The sequence below is a fragment of the Thrips palmi genome, unplaced genomic scaffold (assembly GCF_012932325.1).
Source record: "Thrips palmi isolate BJ-2018 unplaced genomic scaffold, TpBJ-2018v1 HiC_scaffold_10, whole genome shotgun sequence".
Classification (NCBI taxonomy): Eukaryota; Metazoa; Arthropoda; class Insecta; order Thysanoptera; family Thripidae; genus Thrips; species Thrips palmi.
The window spans coordinates 9,493,431-9,507,879 of NW_023144621.1; the positions used below are offsets into that span (position 1 = coordinate 9,493,431).

Sequence of the window (14,449 nt, forward strand, 5' to 3'; positions counted from 1 at the left end):
CGGCGGGCTTCCGGACGCGCAAACTTGCGGACCTGACGCGGCGCGGCGGCGCGGTGCATCGGAACAACCCCTTCGCCTGACCCCCCCCCCTCTCCCCCGTCTCTCTTTTTCCCCTTCCTGAAAGGCCTATTAAAGTCGTATTTGTCCCGGTTCCACAAACGTCCTTTTAATTGCGACGTTTGTGCAGTCGCTACTGCTGCCTCTGGCTGCGTCGGTGCGGTAGGTGAAACAAGGGCGCTTTTCCCCCTTTCACTGAGAGCCATCAGCGCTGGGCATCGGCGTAGCAGTAAACGGGGGAGGGGGTAAGTGGTGTGCCGGGAGCAGTCAGAGGGGCCGCGAAGCTCAACGGATATCAATAAGAAATAAAATGTTTACGAGGGCAGGGCGCGGGCAGGCCACGCAGGGGAGAGGGGTGGCGGTGGGAGCAATGCTAGGCAGAGTGGTGTGCGAGACGAGGTCGAAGTCAAAGCCGTTCCGGATATTCATTATAAATTCAGGTATAATGCAGGTAGCTTTTTTTTTTTAAAAAAAAGGAACTAACGACAACTGGATTTAAAACAAATCTGAAGGCTGTTAGTTTACCATGCTTGAACGGTTTGATTTCGTAAGCCCAACAGGTGTGTCCAGGTTGACTATGTATTTCCCCGTGTGGTCGAGAGATGGCGCTGCGGTCGGTGACCAGCCGTCCGCGCGCGCTGCCGTCTAGCCACCCCGTCTCTACCTGGCTCCGTGAGAGCAGCAAACAATTTGTCTTTGCGCAGCGGCGATATTGTAACCAATGAGGTCTATCCGAGGTGCAATTATTGCTAGTTGAAAACTTATACCAATACCCCGCTGGGAGAACTTGTAACATAGTCCACCTGGCAATTTTTGAAAGCCCCTACGGAGGCTAATAACCTGCAACTCTTACTTCGGTGATCTGAGCCGAGATTGAGATTTCCGACTTTAACACTGAACGACAAGGCATTTGTACGGCACTAAGTCAACATCTCATGTTACAAAGCGATTCGCGGTCGCTGCCGGGTGGACTGAGCCGACTGGGCCTCATCAGCGTAACGGCGGAGCGGCAGCCGGGCGAGGCGGCGATAGGGCGGAGTGGGGGTAGGACTGCGTGACACAAGCAGTGGGCGGCACGGTGGAGGGGCGGGCGGTATGCGCTCCGCTCAAGATGAGCAACGATCGCAATCCCCCTTTCTATCAAAATATCCTAACATTGCTACAGCATCACAGTACTACAAACGCCGATATAGTTGCAAAGTATCCATGATTTGCAAGAAAGCCGGATATCGATTTATCGAGCATAAGCCTCCGTAGAGGCTCTCAAAAATTGCCAGGGGGACTGTATTTCAAGTCCTCCCGGCGGGGTATTGGTATAAGTTTTCAACTAGCAATAATCGCACCTCGGATAAACCTCATTGGTTACGATATCGCCGCTGCGCAAAGTCAAACATATTGTCGCTCCCACGGAGCCAGGTAGAGAGGCGGCTGCTAGACCGCAGCGCGCGCGGCCGGCCGGCGCCGGGCTGCAGCGCCATCTACGGGCCGCGCAGGGAAACACCGGCGCAGGGAAGCCGACCACATCGCCAGAAATTAGAAGGAAGCACGTAAAAGAAGATGGTTCGAGTTTTTATTTGTTTCAAGGAAACTTGGAGCAAAAAGCAAGCAGTATTCGTTTCGTGTTTGCGTTTCGCGGAACAGCTGTCGCAGGCGAAGGGCTTTTCCCTGTTTTGAGAAATCCATGACAATCACGTCACTCGGGCGCCTCGGCGCATTTCATTGTTTCGTTGCTCTTCCACGAAGCGACGAGGAAATATTCCGTGGCGGAGTGGATGCCGATTGGCGAGTGGCGGGCTTGGCCAAGCGGTGCGTCCAAGTGACACGGGGCGCCGAGCGGACTGCCCCAACCCGCCGACGAAGCCGCCGACGGACACAAAGGCCCTGCTGACAGAATAAACAAAATTGAGAGCCTCGCAAGGCTGCCTCACCCCGCCCCGCCGCGGCCTGGGACGACGGCACTGCGCTGCGATGCACAAAGCCCTTCCCGGGAAAGCGCCGCCTGTTCGAAACGCGCCGAAAAAGGCGTCGGTGGGAAGTGACATGAAGCAAGCCCAGCAATTGCCAGTGAGTAGTACGACCTACGTCTCTGCGCCCCGGAGGAGCAACCCTGCGCCCTTGCGAGTGGCGAAGGCGAAGGCTGCCTTGAATCGGCGGGCAGCAGCGCCGCACAGCGCGGTCTACGACAAACAATCTGCAAAGAGTTTTTGTTCCGGAGCGCCGAGGGCAATCATCTCTGGCAGCCATGTAGTACGGCGTACGTGCGGAGCGCGGCGGGGGAGCGGCAGGCCGCTGTTATACTGCAGCGGCAACTTTTTCCAACGGAGAGTTTAGCTGGAAGAATGCGAGCCAGCCAGCCACAGTGGTGTAATGCAGGGGGAGTTGCAGGCAGACCTGGGGCTGTTGTGCAAGGGCTGCGGCGGGGTGGGGCGGCGCGCGGCGGCACTGTCAGTCCACGCGTCGCCGGGTTGGTTCCGACGGGCCGTCGCCTGGGCGATAGGCATACCAACTGGCATTCAAAAAACACAAATAGGAGGCGTTTTGTATGCACCTGGCGGCGAGAAGACGCACTCTCAGGAGGCGAGCGATGCAATTACATAATAATAACGTAATGATGAAAGCAAAAATGTCATTAAGATAAACATGACGAGATAATGGAGGGGGGGGGAGGCGGAGGCGGGGCGTTCCTCGGGTGGCCCTGAGCCTCGTCAAGGTGATAAGGCAGCAGTGATAAGGGCGGGCAAGGCGGGGTGGCGTGGTGGGGTGGGGATGTCCCAACCTGTCTCCCTGCTGTCCCTCCAGCTAAGTCGGTGAATCTTTCTCTCCCTAGAGCGCTTCCTTTAATATTAGTCCGACCGTCTCCGCCCGCCCTGGCTACACAGCGCAAACGACTTCACGGGCAAGCCAAATCCTCAGCTTAATAGAATAAATTTGAATGTGCTCTCGTTTAAACTCCGAATGTGATCTAATTAATTCACTAGTGCCACCTTCACTGGGAAAATATCTCTCGTCAGAGGAGATCCGAGATAATTAGCCCCCGTAGGGCCTTCCAAAATTGCCAGGTAAACTATATTACAAGTCCTCCTGGCGGAGTATTGATGTAAGTTTTCAACTAGCAATAACCGCACCTCGGATAAATCTCATTGGTTACGATACCGCCGCTGCGCACAGACAACTGACTCGTCGCTCCCACGGAGCCAGGTAGAGGCGCGGCTGCTAGACCGCAGCGCGCGCGGCCGGCCAGCCGCCGACCACAGCGCCACCTCCCGGCCACGCGGGGCAGCTAACCGGCAGCGAATCTTTGCATATAGACTTATTTTATTGCCTAAGGTATTTGCTGCGTATTTCTTTGGAATTCGCTGGCTGAGTACTTAAATTCTCGTCCTCGTTTTATTTTCTGGTGTTGGTGTGTACTCCTAATTTGACCATGTTTACCCCCAGGCCGCACCGCTCCGGGGGACCCTCGCTTGCAAAGTGCTCCTGCATCGCTTGTCGACGGATTTTCCTTGAATTGTTTTGGAGGCGTCGCGCCGCGTCGCGCGCGCGGAAGTTGTCTGCAAGTTCTGAGAGGCTCGCGGCGCCACGGCGTACGGTGTAGGGCCCCACTGCGCTGAGAGACGACACTCCGCGCGCCGCAGCGGCAGGCGGTGGGGGGCGGTGGGGGGTCGGTCCGGGTCGGTCGCGGAATATGGGCGAAAAAGATCGCCGGCCGGCCTAGTCGGCAAAATATTTGCCGTCCCCAGGAACGAGGGGCGAGGGCGGTGGAGGGGTGCTGTTATTGTAAATGGCTTTTATATACAGTGCTCCGGCCGGGCCGGGCCGGTCGCGGGGCTCGAATAAAACCCTTTTCTGTCCCCGAGACTTTGGCGGCCGCCATCGGCGCTGCGAGCTTCGGCCTCGGCGCGGCGAGGCGGCGAGGCGCGACGGGAGGCCCACAAAATATGGCTAAGCGCGCCGAACGGCCTGGAGCGCCTGGAGCGCCTGGAGCGCCATGGAGGCAGGGCACTTGGACTCGCCGCCCCGCGGACGCCCCGCGGACGGCCTCTCACCCTGAGGGCGGACTGCGGGGCCTAGCCGTCACATTCCGAAGGATTCGCTCTGTCTCTCTCGCTCCCCAGCGGGACGCCCATTGAGTATGCGACAGAGACGGAGCGGCGAAGCGCGCGGCTGCCCCGCGTGGACGGCAGCCAATTTCCGGCGCCCCGCGAAACGACTCCATTTCTTATTCGCAAACGCTTATTTATGTGGTGTGTACGGGCTGCCTGCCTGGCTGGCCGCCTCGCTTGCAGTGCGGGGACGCCCCTCTCTAATTCGGGGACCGATAAGGGAGGACTTCACAGGGTGCATGCCCGGCGTGTCGCTCTCTCTCTCTCTCTCTCCTCTCTCTCTCGCACGTCCCGAGTCGGAGCGACCGAGAGAAAGGGACAGAGTGACGACTCGGCGAGCGGAATCAGTCACGGCGAGGTCCACGCCGCTAAGCGCCGCTAAGGCCTCGCCGTTGATGAAAACCCCGGCCGCTTCCGCCAGCCCGCGCCAGCCACCCACAGGTAGCACTGCACTGGGAAAGTGCGCGGTGCGGGGGGGGGGGGGGGGGGTAAGAGGCTTAGGGATGAATAAAATGCGCTCCGTATAAGGTGGCGCAGACGGTGGCGGAGGGGAGGGGGAAGGGGGCTCTTTAATTAAGGAGAGGGGGCCGGTGACAAGAGGACCCGACGCCTCGGAGTGACTTTCACGTGCAGCCCCCGCCTCCTCCCCCTCTGCTCCTGACGACGCGAATCATGGCGCACGACGAACGTCCGTCCGGCTGTGAGCCTGCGCCGGCCAAGGCCTGGTTTTCCCGCCCGAGAGTGTCCCGAGGGTGCCACGCCTTAGAAAGTATACCGAGGGGGTTCAAAAACAGGTGTAGGTTACGCTCCATCTGATGGAAAATTTGTCTCCCCAACTAGAAAGGGCATGGTAAGGACGATTCCGACCTCAAAATCAATTTGGTGCAGATTATTCGGGTTAGTATCCATCTCCATTTATTTTTTGCGCTGCGCGGCTCAGGGCCCTGCCGGTGAGGGCGTGCTTCAGTTGTTACATAGTCGCTCCCCGGCACCCTGGCACTCCTCGTCCGGCAAATCGGGCGTGAGTAACGTTGGAGGTGTGCTCGACATCGTCGACACCCCACCCCGCCTCGGCCTGCCTCAGCCAGCCCTTGCCGCGCGCTCCGGACAAAAAAAATGGTCCGCCCTCCTTCCGACGGGGTCTTCTTTCCCACCATTGATCAACGCATTATCCCTGTTTTCAGAGCATTATACGCCAACTCCCCGATCGGAGAGCCCCGCCGGCCCGTCCGGCACCGCGCCAAGGCCCCTCCGCCCTACGCCCTCTGGCCCCGCCTCGCCCTGCCCGGCACCACGATTCACTTTCGAATCTATTCGTGTTGCGGGAAACGCCTGCCAAAAAAGGGAAAAAACGTACCGAATCCCACGGATTCCCATTCCTCAGGCTCGCTGTGGTCGTGCTCCGTCAGATAATGGCTGAATTATTTTGTTATAATCATCCGCCCTTCCTCCATCCTATCTCCCTGCCGCGGTGCCTGATGTCTGGGTTGGGCCGAGGAGAGAGCGCACTGGGAATCCAGGAACGTGACGTCACGTTCGTTTGAGCGTAATCGTGTCACCTTGCCGTGAATCAGGCCAAGGCTCGGGTAGGCTCAGGCGTAGCCGATTATTCTTTAGTTGGAATTAAATATGTCACAATATTTTTGAGTGGTGGAAGAAGAAGAAGGAAGAAGAAGAAGAAGAAGAAGAAGAAGAAGAAGAAGAAGAAGAAGAAGAAGAAGAAGAAGAAGAAGAAGAAGAAGAAGAAGAAGAAGAAGGAAGGAGGAGAAGGAGAGAAGAAGGAAGAAGGAAAAAGGGGGAAGAAGATGGGGGGCCGGAAAGGGGAGCAGGAAGAGAAAGGCCCAGTGGAGCTCCCCCCTCCCCTGCGCGGCCCTGGTGAATGCCGTGATACATCCCATGTATGTATTATCGCAACAAGCAGCAGGTGCCGCCCGACCCATCCCTTATGCAGGCCAGCCGGGGCGGCCGGGGCGGCCGGGCCGGGGCAGCCCACCGCGCCGGGATTTGGGGCGGACTATTGCAGGTCTAGCAGAGGCTCGGCGGGGCGGGCGGGGCGGATAGGAAGCCCGGCATAGAGAAGCCGTATGGTCCTGTGCTCCCGGCCCCACCGCGCCGCGCCCCGCCACCGAGAGCCGCGCTGAGCTCTGAGCCCGTGCGGTCCCGGGCTGCGCCGCTGTGCCAAGCCAGGCTGGCCCGGGCTGCGCGTCTTGGCTGCGCTGCGCGCTGCGCCGCCCTCTCTAACGATGCGGCCGGCCGCAAACGCCAAAACTTGGAACTTAACGGCGCCGCGCGGCCGCTCTGCAGCAAGGTGTGGCAGGCTGGGGTCGGGGCCTCGGTCGGGGCGGCACGGCCCACTGCAGGCGTCAGCCAGCCCGCAGCCAGCCCGCAAGCCAGCCAGCAAGCCAGCCAGCCAGGTAGTAGTGGGCAGAAACAACCAACAAGCCCCGCTCGATTTAGTTCCGGAGGTACTGCTCCACCCCACCCGGCGGGCTAGCCCGCGCGTCAGGCTCGCGTTTTCCAATAAAGGCGAAATAAGCGTCTGGGCAGCACCGCTTTAAAACAGTTTCAAACTACTTTGCACGTCCGGGACATGCAAATAGGGCGAGAGGGTCATGCTCGTTGTCGGGGACGGGGATGAATGCAAAGCCCTGGCGGCCCCGGCAGCCCTGCGGAACTCCGAACACCGCTCTCGTCGCTCCGTCTCTCTCGCGCTCCTGGGGGCTGGGCCGTCGGGGCCGTGGGGGTGCGAGAGAGACGGAGCGACGAAAGAACTGTTCGGAATCAGCCTGCAGGCGGCCCTGGCGCGAAACACGGGTAGTAAGCCCCATGGCTCCGCGCCAATGCATGCGTGTGTCCTACAGGGATAATGTCCTCACTCTGTAAATCACCAAATAAGGCGCCGGTTCTCTCACACATTCGCAGTGCCCCACTCTCCTTTCTCTCTCTCTCTCTCTCTCTCTCTCTCTCTCTCTCTCTCTCTCTCTCTCTCTCTTCTCACACACACACACACACACACACAGCGGTAACACTTATTCCCTCTCACGGCGACTGCCGCCCGCACTTCTCACTCTTTTTTCGGCCCCCTCCCTCCGCCCACAGCCCTCCGCACACACTTAAACTGCCATATTTCCTGCCGGACGGCATAATCTAATTTCAGTTAAACTCCCTAACAAGCGGGCCAATGAATAACCCTTTAGCGCTGGCGAAAAATAATGAGTCCCAAAGGCCGGGGGCGTGGCGGAGTGGCGGCGGTAGGCTCGTCGTCGTCGCGAGCAAAACGCGGCACGCTCTGCCTTCGTGGCGGGGACCGGCCTCTGATAGGGACTGTAGGTCACGGTTGTGGGGTCAAACGAAATCCACAGCACACTTGCAAACAAGAAGTCAAGCCAAATTAAATTTCAAAATTAAATCGACATTTAACTTTCAAAAATTATATTAAAAACATTCCTTTGAGATATGGTGCGTATTTCGCCTCGATGATACATCGCGCTCGGATAAACGCGCCGCGAACTAACGACGGTCGGTGGGTTCCCCTCGGCGGTGCGGATCGGGGCGGCACGCCGGCGCGTGGGCCTAACTGCAGCTGATTAAGCGCCCCGCCCATAAAAATATCGGCGAATTTGAACCGCGCATGCACATAGCGGGCCGCCAAATTTTTCTTCCTTTTCTGCCGCCTTTACGAGGCTGTTCCGCGCGCCGCGCTGCCGCCACGCTGCCGCCGCCACCCCAATCGAGGCAAGTACGTCGTAAAGCCCCCCGGCCGGGCAGGCCGGGCAGGACGGGCCGCCAGCGCGGGGCCCAAGCCAAGCCAAGCCCAGCGCGATCGGGGGCAATTAATTGGACGCGCGCGACCAGCAGGGTGAATCCGAACGGGCGTTCCGTCGCTCTGTCTCTCTCGCACTCCCGCGGCCCGCCCCGTGAGTGCGACAGAGACAGAGCGACCAAACTACCCTTCCAAGTGAGGCTGGAGCGAGGCAGTGAGGCACTACCTGCGAGGCGTCGCGACGTCCGAGCTGCTTTGAGTGTGGCCGCGGCGCGGTGGTGGTGGCGCCTATGGCGCTGTTAGGGTGTAGGGCGCGCACCGTTCAGCGCGCGGCGCAAACTTGCAGGCATTAAGCGGCCCAACTTGGATTGCCCGGAGAGCGCGGCGCACCTAGAGGCTGATCCTGAAGGGTGGGGCGGGGCTAGGGCGGCTAGGGGGCCCAGGCCCGGGGTGGGCCCAATGAGCGGCGCATCGAAATGGACCATGATTGCGGCCTGGAGCCCCCGCCCCCTCCCAGCGAGCCGGGAACCGGCAAAGAACGGCAAATTGGATAGCTTCTGTTGCGCCGGGAGTCTGGCCGGGAGTAGGCTCGCGATGAGACGTGCTTACGATGGAGGCGGCCTGGGACAGGCCTGGGCTTCCCTGACGGCGCGAGCACCGCGTTTCTTGCCCCTTCGCTCTGTCTCTCTCGCACCAACAGCGCAAGCCCCACGAGTGCGAGAGAGACAGACAACCAGTGCAGAGCGAGGCGCTGTCACGCTGCTCCTCGTGCACCACACGACCGTCCTCGCCGCGCCCGGCCCGGCCGTCCCCCACCGCAGCGGCCGCCGCTCTTTGCAAATTACCAGTGGAGGGTTACACGGATTTTCTCTCGCTATCGTGTAATGCAATCCGGGCCGGCGCAATTTTCTGGCTGAAAGGACTTTTCCGCGGAATTCTCATTCCCCAGCCTCCTCCCCCCTCCTCCCTCACGCCGCTGGACGCTCCGTGTTTGTGATGAACCGCGTTATCTGGCACGACCGCCAGCGGCCGCCAGCCTTCAAACAGTCCATGTTGGGTGCCACTCACTGCGCTGCACTGCAGCACGGCCCGCACGGCCCAGCGAGTCCAGTGCTGCCAACTGAAGCGGCGCAGCGGGGCGCAGCAGCACGCCAACAAACAGCCACGCACAGTGGGCCAGAAGACCGGTGGGGGCGGCAAAAACTCTAGACGCGTTTTGAGCTCCAGAGCCGCTAAACAGCACTTGAACCGAACGTGCGGCCCTACCAATGGATTCCTCGTTCGCAGAGCAATCCAAAGGTGGGGACACACGTTTGGCTCGAGTCCCATTTAGCGACTCAAGAGCTAAAATCGTGCCTAGAGTTTTGGCCGCCTCCACCGGCCTTCTCTGGCCCACTGTGGGAGTGAATGTCGCAAAAGTTGCCCACCTGCGCGGTGCGACTTTTTGCCTACCTCTCAGGAGAGGGCGACGCCCCCATCGCCCCCTGGATCCGCACCTGCCCCGCCCTGGACACAGGGGCGGATGCCCCCCGTGACATATCCTGCCGTGCCGTGCCAGTGCGGACCGACGCGGACCGACGCGGACCGTCACGCGAGCGGTGGACGCTATGTCGCGCTAGTGCCGACGCTCCTTGTCACCTCTTATCACATCGCAGCGCGAGAATAGAGAGAGATCGGCGATAGATGTGGCGGAATGGCGGGTCGACAGAAAAAGACAAAGATTCGCCAACCAGTCGCACTGTCGTGTGACTTATCGCGGTTCCCCCGCTTCCAGCGACGCGTATCGGTTAGAGTCATTTCGGGCTATCGCCGTGACATCGGCTAAAACACTATCGACCGAACAATACTACGATGGAGACCTTCCCTTTTCTTGCAGTGTGGGTGAGGGCGGAGGGGAGCAGGGGCGAGGCTGAGTGTGTCCTTCGCTGGCAGCGGCGGCAGCAGTGGCACGTCTAGGCTAAGAGGGGACTTGAGCCGCGCCCCCTCCCCTCCCCTCCCCTCCAGGTTGGCGGGCACCGCGGGGACCTTACCATGCGAATCGCGTCAGCCATCACCTGATCCCCTGCAAATGGAGGTGAGATATAGGGACAAAGCAGGGACGGGGGCCCTTTCGACCAGAGCTGCCCCCCCCCCTCTTTGTCCCCTTGTGTCCACAGGGTCTACAGCCCCGAGGGGGCCGCGCCGCGCCGCGGCAGTGTCGCCACAAGAGTATCGCCTCGCGTCGGTAAATATCGACGGGAAGCGGAAGAGGCGCTCCGAGTGGACGCGGGGACGATACCGCGCGACCGCCAAAGTTTCCGCGACATTCGTTTTTCTGCAAACTTTTTCTTTTTGAAACGTTTTTTCCAAAAATTGCAGAGTAATTTATTCAACAACACAAGCAGTTCAAGCACATAATTCGCTTTGTATATCGGCCTCACGCTGACTTCAGGAATCGTCTCACTGACTCGCAAAGTGGCGTCTTGAACTCCCAAAATAGCATCACTAACTCCACAAAACAACATCAATGACTCTCAAAAATATTTTGGTGAAACTATAAAGTTGCCATCAACTCAGTGACCGACCACGTACCGGAATTTCGAAAAAAAAAACCTCTTTTTTTCAAAGTGTCCCTTGGGGCGTGCGTGACGGGCACCGCGCCACGCCCCGCCACGCTCGCGGCCGAGGCCGGGACGCGGCTGCAGTAACCATCTTAGGAATGGGACGGCAAACAGCGGACGCCCCCCCCCCCTTTCCCGCAGCCCTCCAGTGCGCCCCTCGCGGCGATAACCGTCGGCGAATACGGTCCGCTCATGAAAATACAGCGATGAAAATCGAACGCCGCCGAATTTCCGGGGCATTTAAAAGCGGGGCGCTTTTCGGCGCCCTTTCGCCTCGGAGGGCGGCGGAACCGGGCCGAGCCGAGCCGGGCCGAGCCGAGCCGGGCCGAGCCGAGCCGAGCCGAGCCGGGCCGAGCCGAGCCGGGCCGAGGGTTACCCCGATCGCCTGACACATGGTCCGAATAATTTCTGGCGGCTGTCGGCGAACCGTCTGGCGGGGCCGCGCGGGCTGCGCGACTAGTCGAGCGAGGGTCGTTTCTCAATAGCAAGCCGGGCCTGGGCGGCCTGGGTGGCCTGGGCTGGGCCGGGCCTGCTACAGCTGCCGCTGCGGCAGCCTCAGACCCTGAAAAACTTTTCCCCCGCTTCTAAGTTACACGCCTTAACAGAGCGAGGCGGGTAGGTACAGCAGCATATCGCAGATGAAAACAGGCGAAAAAGAAAATGAACGAGAGAGAGCTGCGAGGCCGCCCGTTACTTAGCGTTAGTCTCGAGCAAGAAGGACATGTTCTGGCCGTCAATATTTCAAGCCAGCATGTCGGAGAAACTTGCCGACGCGGCGTGGCGGCGTGGCGGCGTAGCCCGGCGGCGTGGTCTGCGGTTGCTACGCGGATTGCAGACCCGCCCCTCTCCGCCCCTCTCCCCTCAGCCATGTGCGTCTCAGAAAAAAAGGCGGACGTCGTCGGAAATAACTCTCCGTTTTCGTTTTTGAAAAAAAAAAGCCTCAAAGGTAACGGACGGAGAAAAGAGAGAGAGAGAAAGAGGAGAGACCGCAGCCCCGGAAAAGGGGCAGCGGGGACACCTAGCGCTGCAGACTGATTCCGAGAGCCTCTGTCTCTCTCGCACACATGGGGCGTTCCGAATAGGTGCGAGAGAGACAGAGCGACGAGCAAGACTTTCGGGTTCCGGTCGGGCCGGCCGGACGCAGGTGGGCCCCGCGTGGGGTCATGGCGCCGCTGAGGGCGCTTTTGAACGCGGGCTGATCGCTGAGCGCAGTGCTGAGCGGGCAGGCCACGACTGGGGGTCTGGGGGGTCCTCACCGTCCCGCCGTGCCCCGCCGTGCCCCGCCGTGCCCTGCCAGCACGTGGCGGGGCGCGGCGCGGGCGACGTCGCCACCTGCGAGATTGGCCCCCAGGGCCGCCCCGGGGGGTCCCGACGGCCCAGCCGGAGCAGGGATACCGGCCCGGGGCACGTCGTCCACTTGACTCGACGCGCTCCACCAACAAATCCAGCAAAACCGGGGAACGAATCCGGCAATCGCAGCGCCGAGACCGTGGTGCCGTGCCATCAGCAGGGACGCTCTGTCCTCCCCCTGGAAGTGTCTCAGTGGGCCTGGCGAGCAGGGCACGTCCAGTTCCTGGAATGGCACTGGAACCATGCGCGCGGCACTACCAGTGGATGGCCCCGGGAATGAGGGTCACAATGCCGCTTTCATCTTCGTCTCCCACCCCGTGGCCGGTCGGGCCTCAACGGCGTACCGTCATTTCGAGCTCCACAGCCTTCAATAGCAACGGCAGTAACCTCAGCCGAGCCCCCGCGGAGAGCGGGGTAGGCAACCCGGTGGACAGGCGTGTCGTGTGTTGCCTACCCAGCACTCTGCAGGCGCTCGGCATGTCCATTGGTGGGGTCACACGTTCTGTTCAAGTCCTCTTTGGCGACTCTGGAGCTCAAAACGCGTCTAGAGTTCCGAGGCCGCCTCCACCGGGCCTTCTGGCCCACTGTGGGGCCGGGTGGCCGGGCGGCGCGGCCGGACTCGGTATGTGGCCTCACGTCCCTCCGATAAACGGCGTCCATTACCCGCGACACACCGATCCCCATCCAGCCAGGGCCTCGGCTGGCCTCTGCTGGCCTCGGCTGGCCTCGGAAGCAGCGCCACCTGACCCTCCATTCCCCACCCACGGTCTCTGCTTCTCGGAATTACCCATCCCATCGGCCAAGCCGGCCAAGCACCCTCTCGCTGCCGCTCCTCCGGAGGCTGATTCTCAGCGGCGCTGTCGTCGCGCTGTCTCTCTCGCACCCCTTCCGAGCCCCCTTCAGTGCGAGAGAGACAGGCGGCACCGTTCGGGCCTCGCCTACTGGACATGCCCGCTTTGCGTTTGCCGAGCACTCACGCCCGCCTCGTTGACGTACCTGTGCTCGTCCCACCCGAGTCCCACCCGTCCCGCGCGGATCGCGGGGAGTGGGGCGCAGAACACAAACCCACCGCCAGCAATCACTTTCGTGGGGACTCGAGCAGCAGCGCGTCGACAGAGCTTTTCGGTCGAACGGCGGACCATACGTCCGAGATGTGTTGTTGGCAGTCCGCGCGAGCACTGCAGCTCTGTGTATGTGTGTGTGTGCATGTGTGTGCGAGATGAATTTCCAAGTAATGCTCGTATTTATGTATGTATGAATGTGTTGCTGGCTGGTGGGAGGAGGCGGCAGACATCGCGGGAGAAAGGGAGTTCCACACTCCCCAAGTCAGATTTAATGGAGCTCTTCAAAGTTGGCTCGTTTCCGATAAATGATTTGGTCAATGATGCGTCCTGTGGCACCCCCACCCCGGCGCGGCCGGGGATGCTGAAGGCTGCTGAAGGCTGCGGGGCTCGGGGTTGTCCTCGGGATGTGGCAGGGCAGGGCAGGCCACGGCGACAGCTCCTTTATGGTGAGGCACTTCGTCAAGGGCTTTACGACTCGGGTTATGTGTCTGCAGGCGTTCTGTATGAGGCGTGGGGTGGGTGGGGGGCGGCAAGAAAAGAACAAATCCCGTGAAAAACAGCCGCAAACAATCAAGCAGCGGCACGCTTAGGGAGAATAGCTATAGGATTTTGGACAGTGCGGGCAGCGCGCGCAGTGCTTCCGTCCACAGTGGGCCACGAGACCGGTGGAGGCGGTCGAAATCCCGGACGCGTTTTAAGCTCCAGAGTCGCTAAATTGGACTCAAACCGAACGTGTGACCCTGCCAATGGATTGCTCTCCGAGAGGAATCCATTGGTGGAATCACACGTTCGGTTCGAGTCCTGCTCAGCGACTCTGGGGCTCTAAACGCGTCTGGAGTTTTGGCAGTGCGGGCAGTGCTCCGGCCCTGGACAAGGGACGGAAGGGCCACGGCTCTGCCACGGCAAGGCAAGGGGATCGCCATCGGCCGGCAGATACATAATCCTTTCCTGATCGGGTTCTCCGGGGGACCGGCGTCCACTTGAAACGATCGGTTGGCCCTCTCGGGCTGCTTTGCGCTGCTTTGCGTCACGCGGCGCGTCCGTCTGCCTTTTGGCAGCCGAGGGGCGGGGCGGCTGACTTGCGGCCTCCTTGCGGCTTTCTGCCTGTGCCCACTCCATTGGGAAATCAGGGGCCGCCTGGCTGCCTGCTGGCTGGCTGCGGGCTGGCCGCCTGGCCGGCGAGCCCTTTCCTGGTCCCCCCCGGCCAGCCCCGGCCAGCCCTTGACGCTATGACAAGGCTCCCGGCCGATTGGCCCCGGCCACTAACAAGCGGCATGCGGACCATGTGCCGCCCCGCCCCGCCGCGCCACGCCGCGCCCCGCCATGCACTCCATGGCCGCCTGGAGCACGGCCCCCCGGGGAGCACAGCACGGCACGCCCGAGATGATTATTGACGTCGGAGAGGAGGGAGTGGTCCAAGGAGCACTAACTTGGCGGAGGGCACACAACGACTGCATGGCGGGGGAAAGAAAGGGAGGGAAAGTCGACGAACAAGGAGCGGAAAGAAGAAAG

At 60.8% G+C, this 14,449-nt stretch overlaps 1 protein-coding gene and 3 non-coding genes across 5 annotated transcripts in view; 1 reads left to right on the forward strand and 3 right to left on the reverse strand.

Annotated features, from left to right (window-relative positions):
• LOC117647172 overlaps positions 1 to 14,449 on the reverse strand; it is a 61,649-nt gene that overhangs the window by 4,037 nt on the left and 43,163 nt on the right. Inside the window, exon 3 of one of the 2 annotated variants that reach the window (XM_034388757.1) lies at positions 1,632 to 1,938. The exons of the other annotated variant lie outside the window; for it this stretch is intronic. Within the exon in view, the coding sequence (XP_034244648.1) occupies positions 1,774 to 1,938 (165 nt within the window). The 3' untranslated portion in view covers positions 1,632 to 1,773. Of the gene's footprint in view, positions 1 to 1,631; positions 1,939 to 14,449 lie in introns of those variants that run through there. 2 annotated transcript variants of the gene reach the window in all.
• Positions 750 to 889, forward strand: LOC117639110. Its single transcript, XR_004587342.1, has one exon. It is a non-coding gene; the product is annotated as a U4 spliceosomal RNA (small nuclear RNA).
• On the reverse strand, positions 1,306 to 1,445 carry LOC117639109. The gene has a single exon (XR_004587341.1). It is a non-coding gene; the product is annotated as a U4 spliceosomal RNA (small nuclear RNA).
• Positions 3,089 to 3,227, reverse strand: LOC117639111. The gene has a single exon (XR_004587343.1). It is a non-coding gene; the product is annotated as a U4 spliceosomal RNA (small nuclear RNA).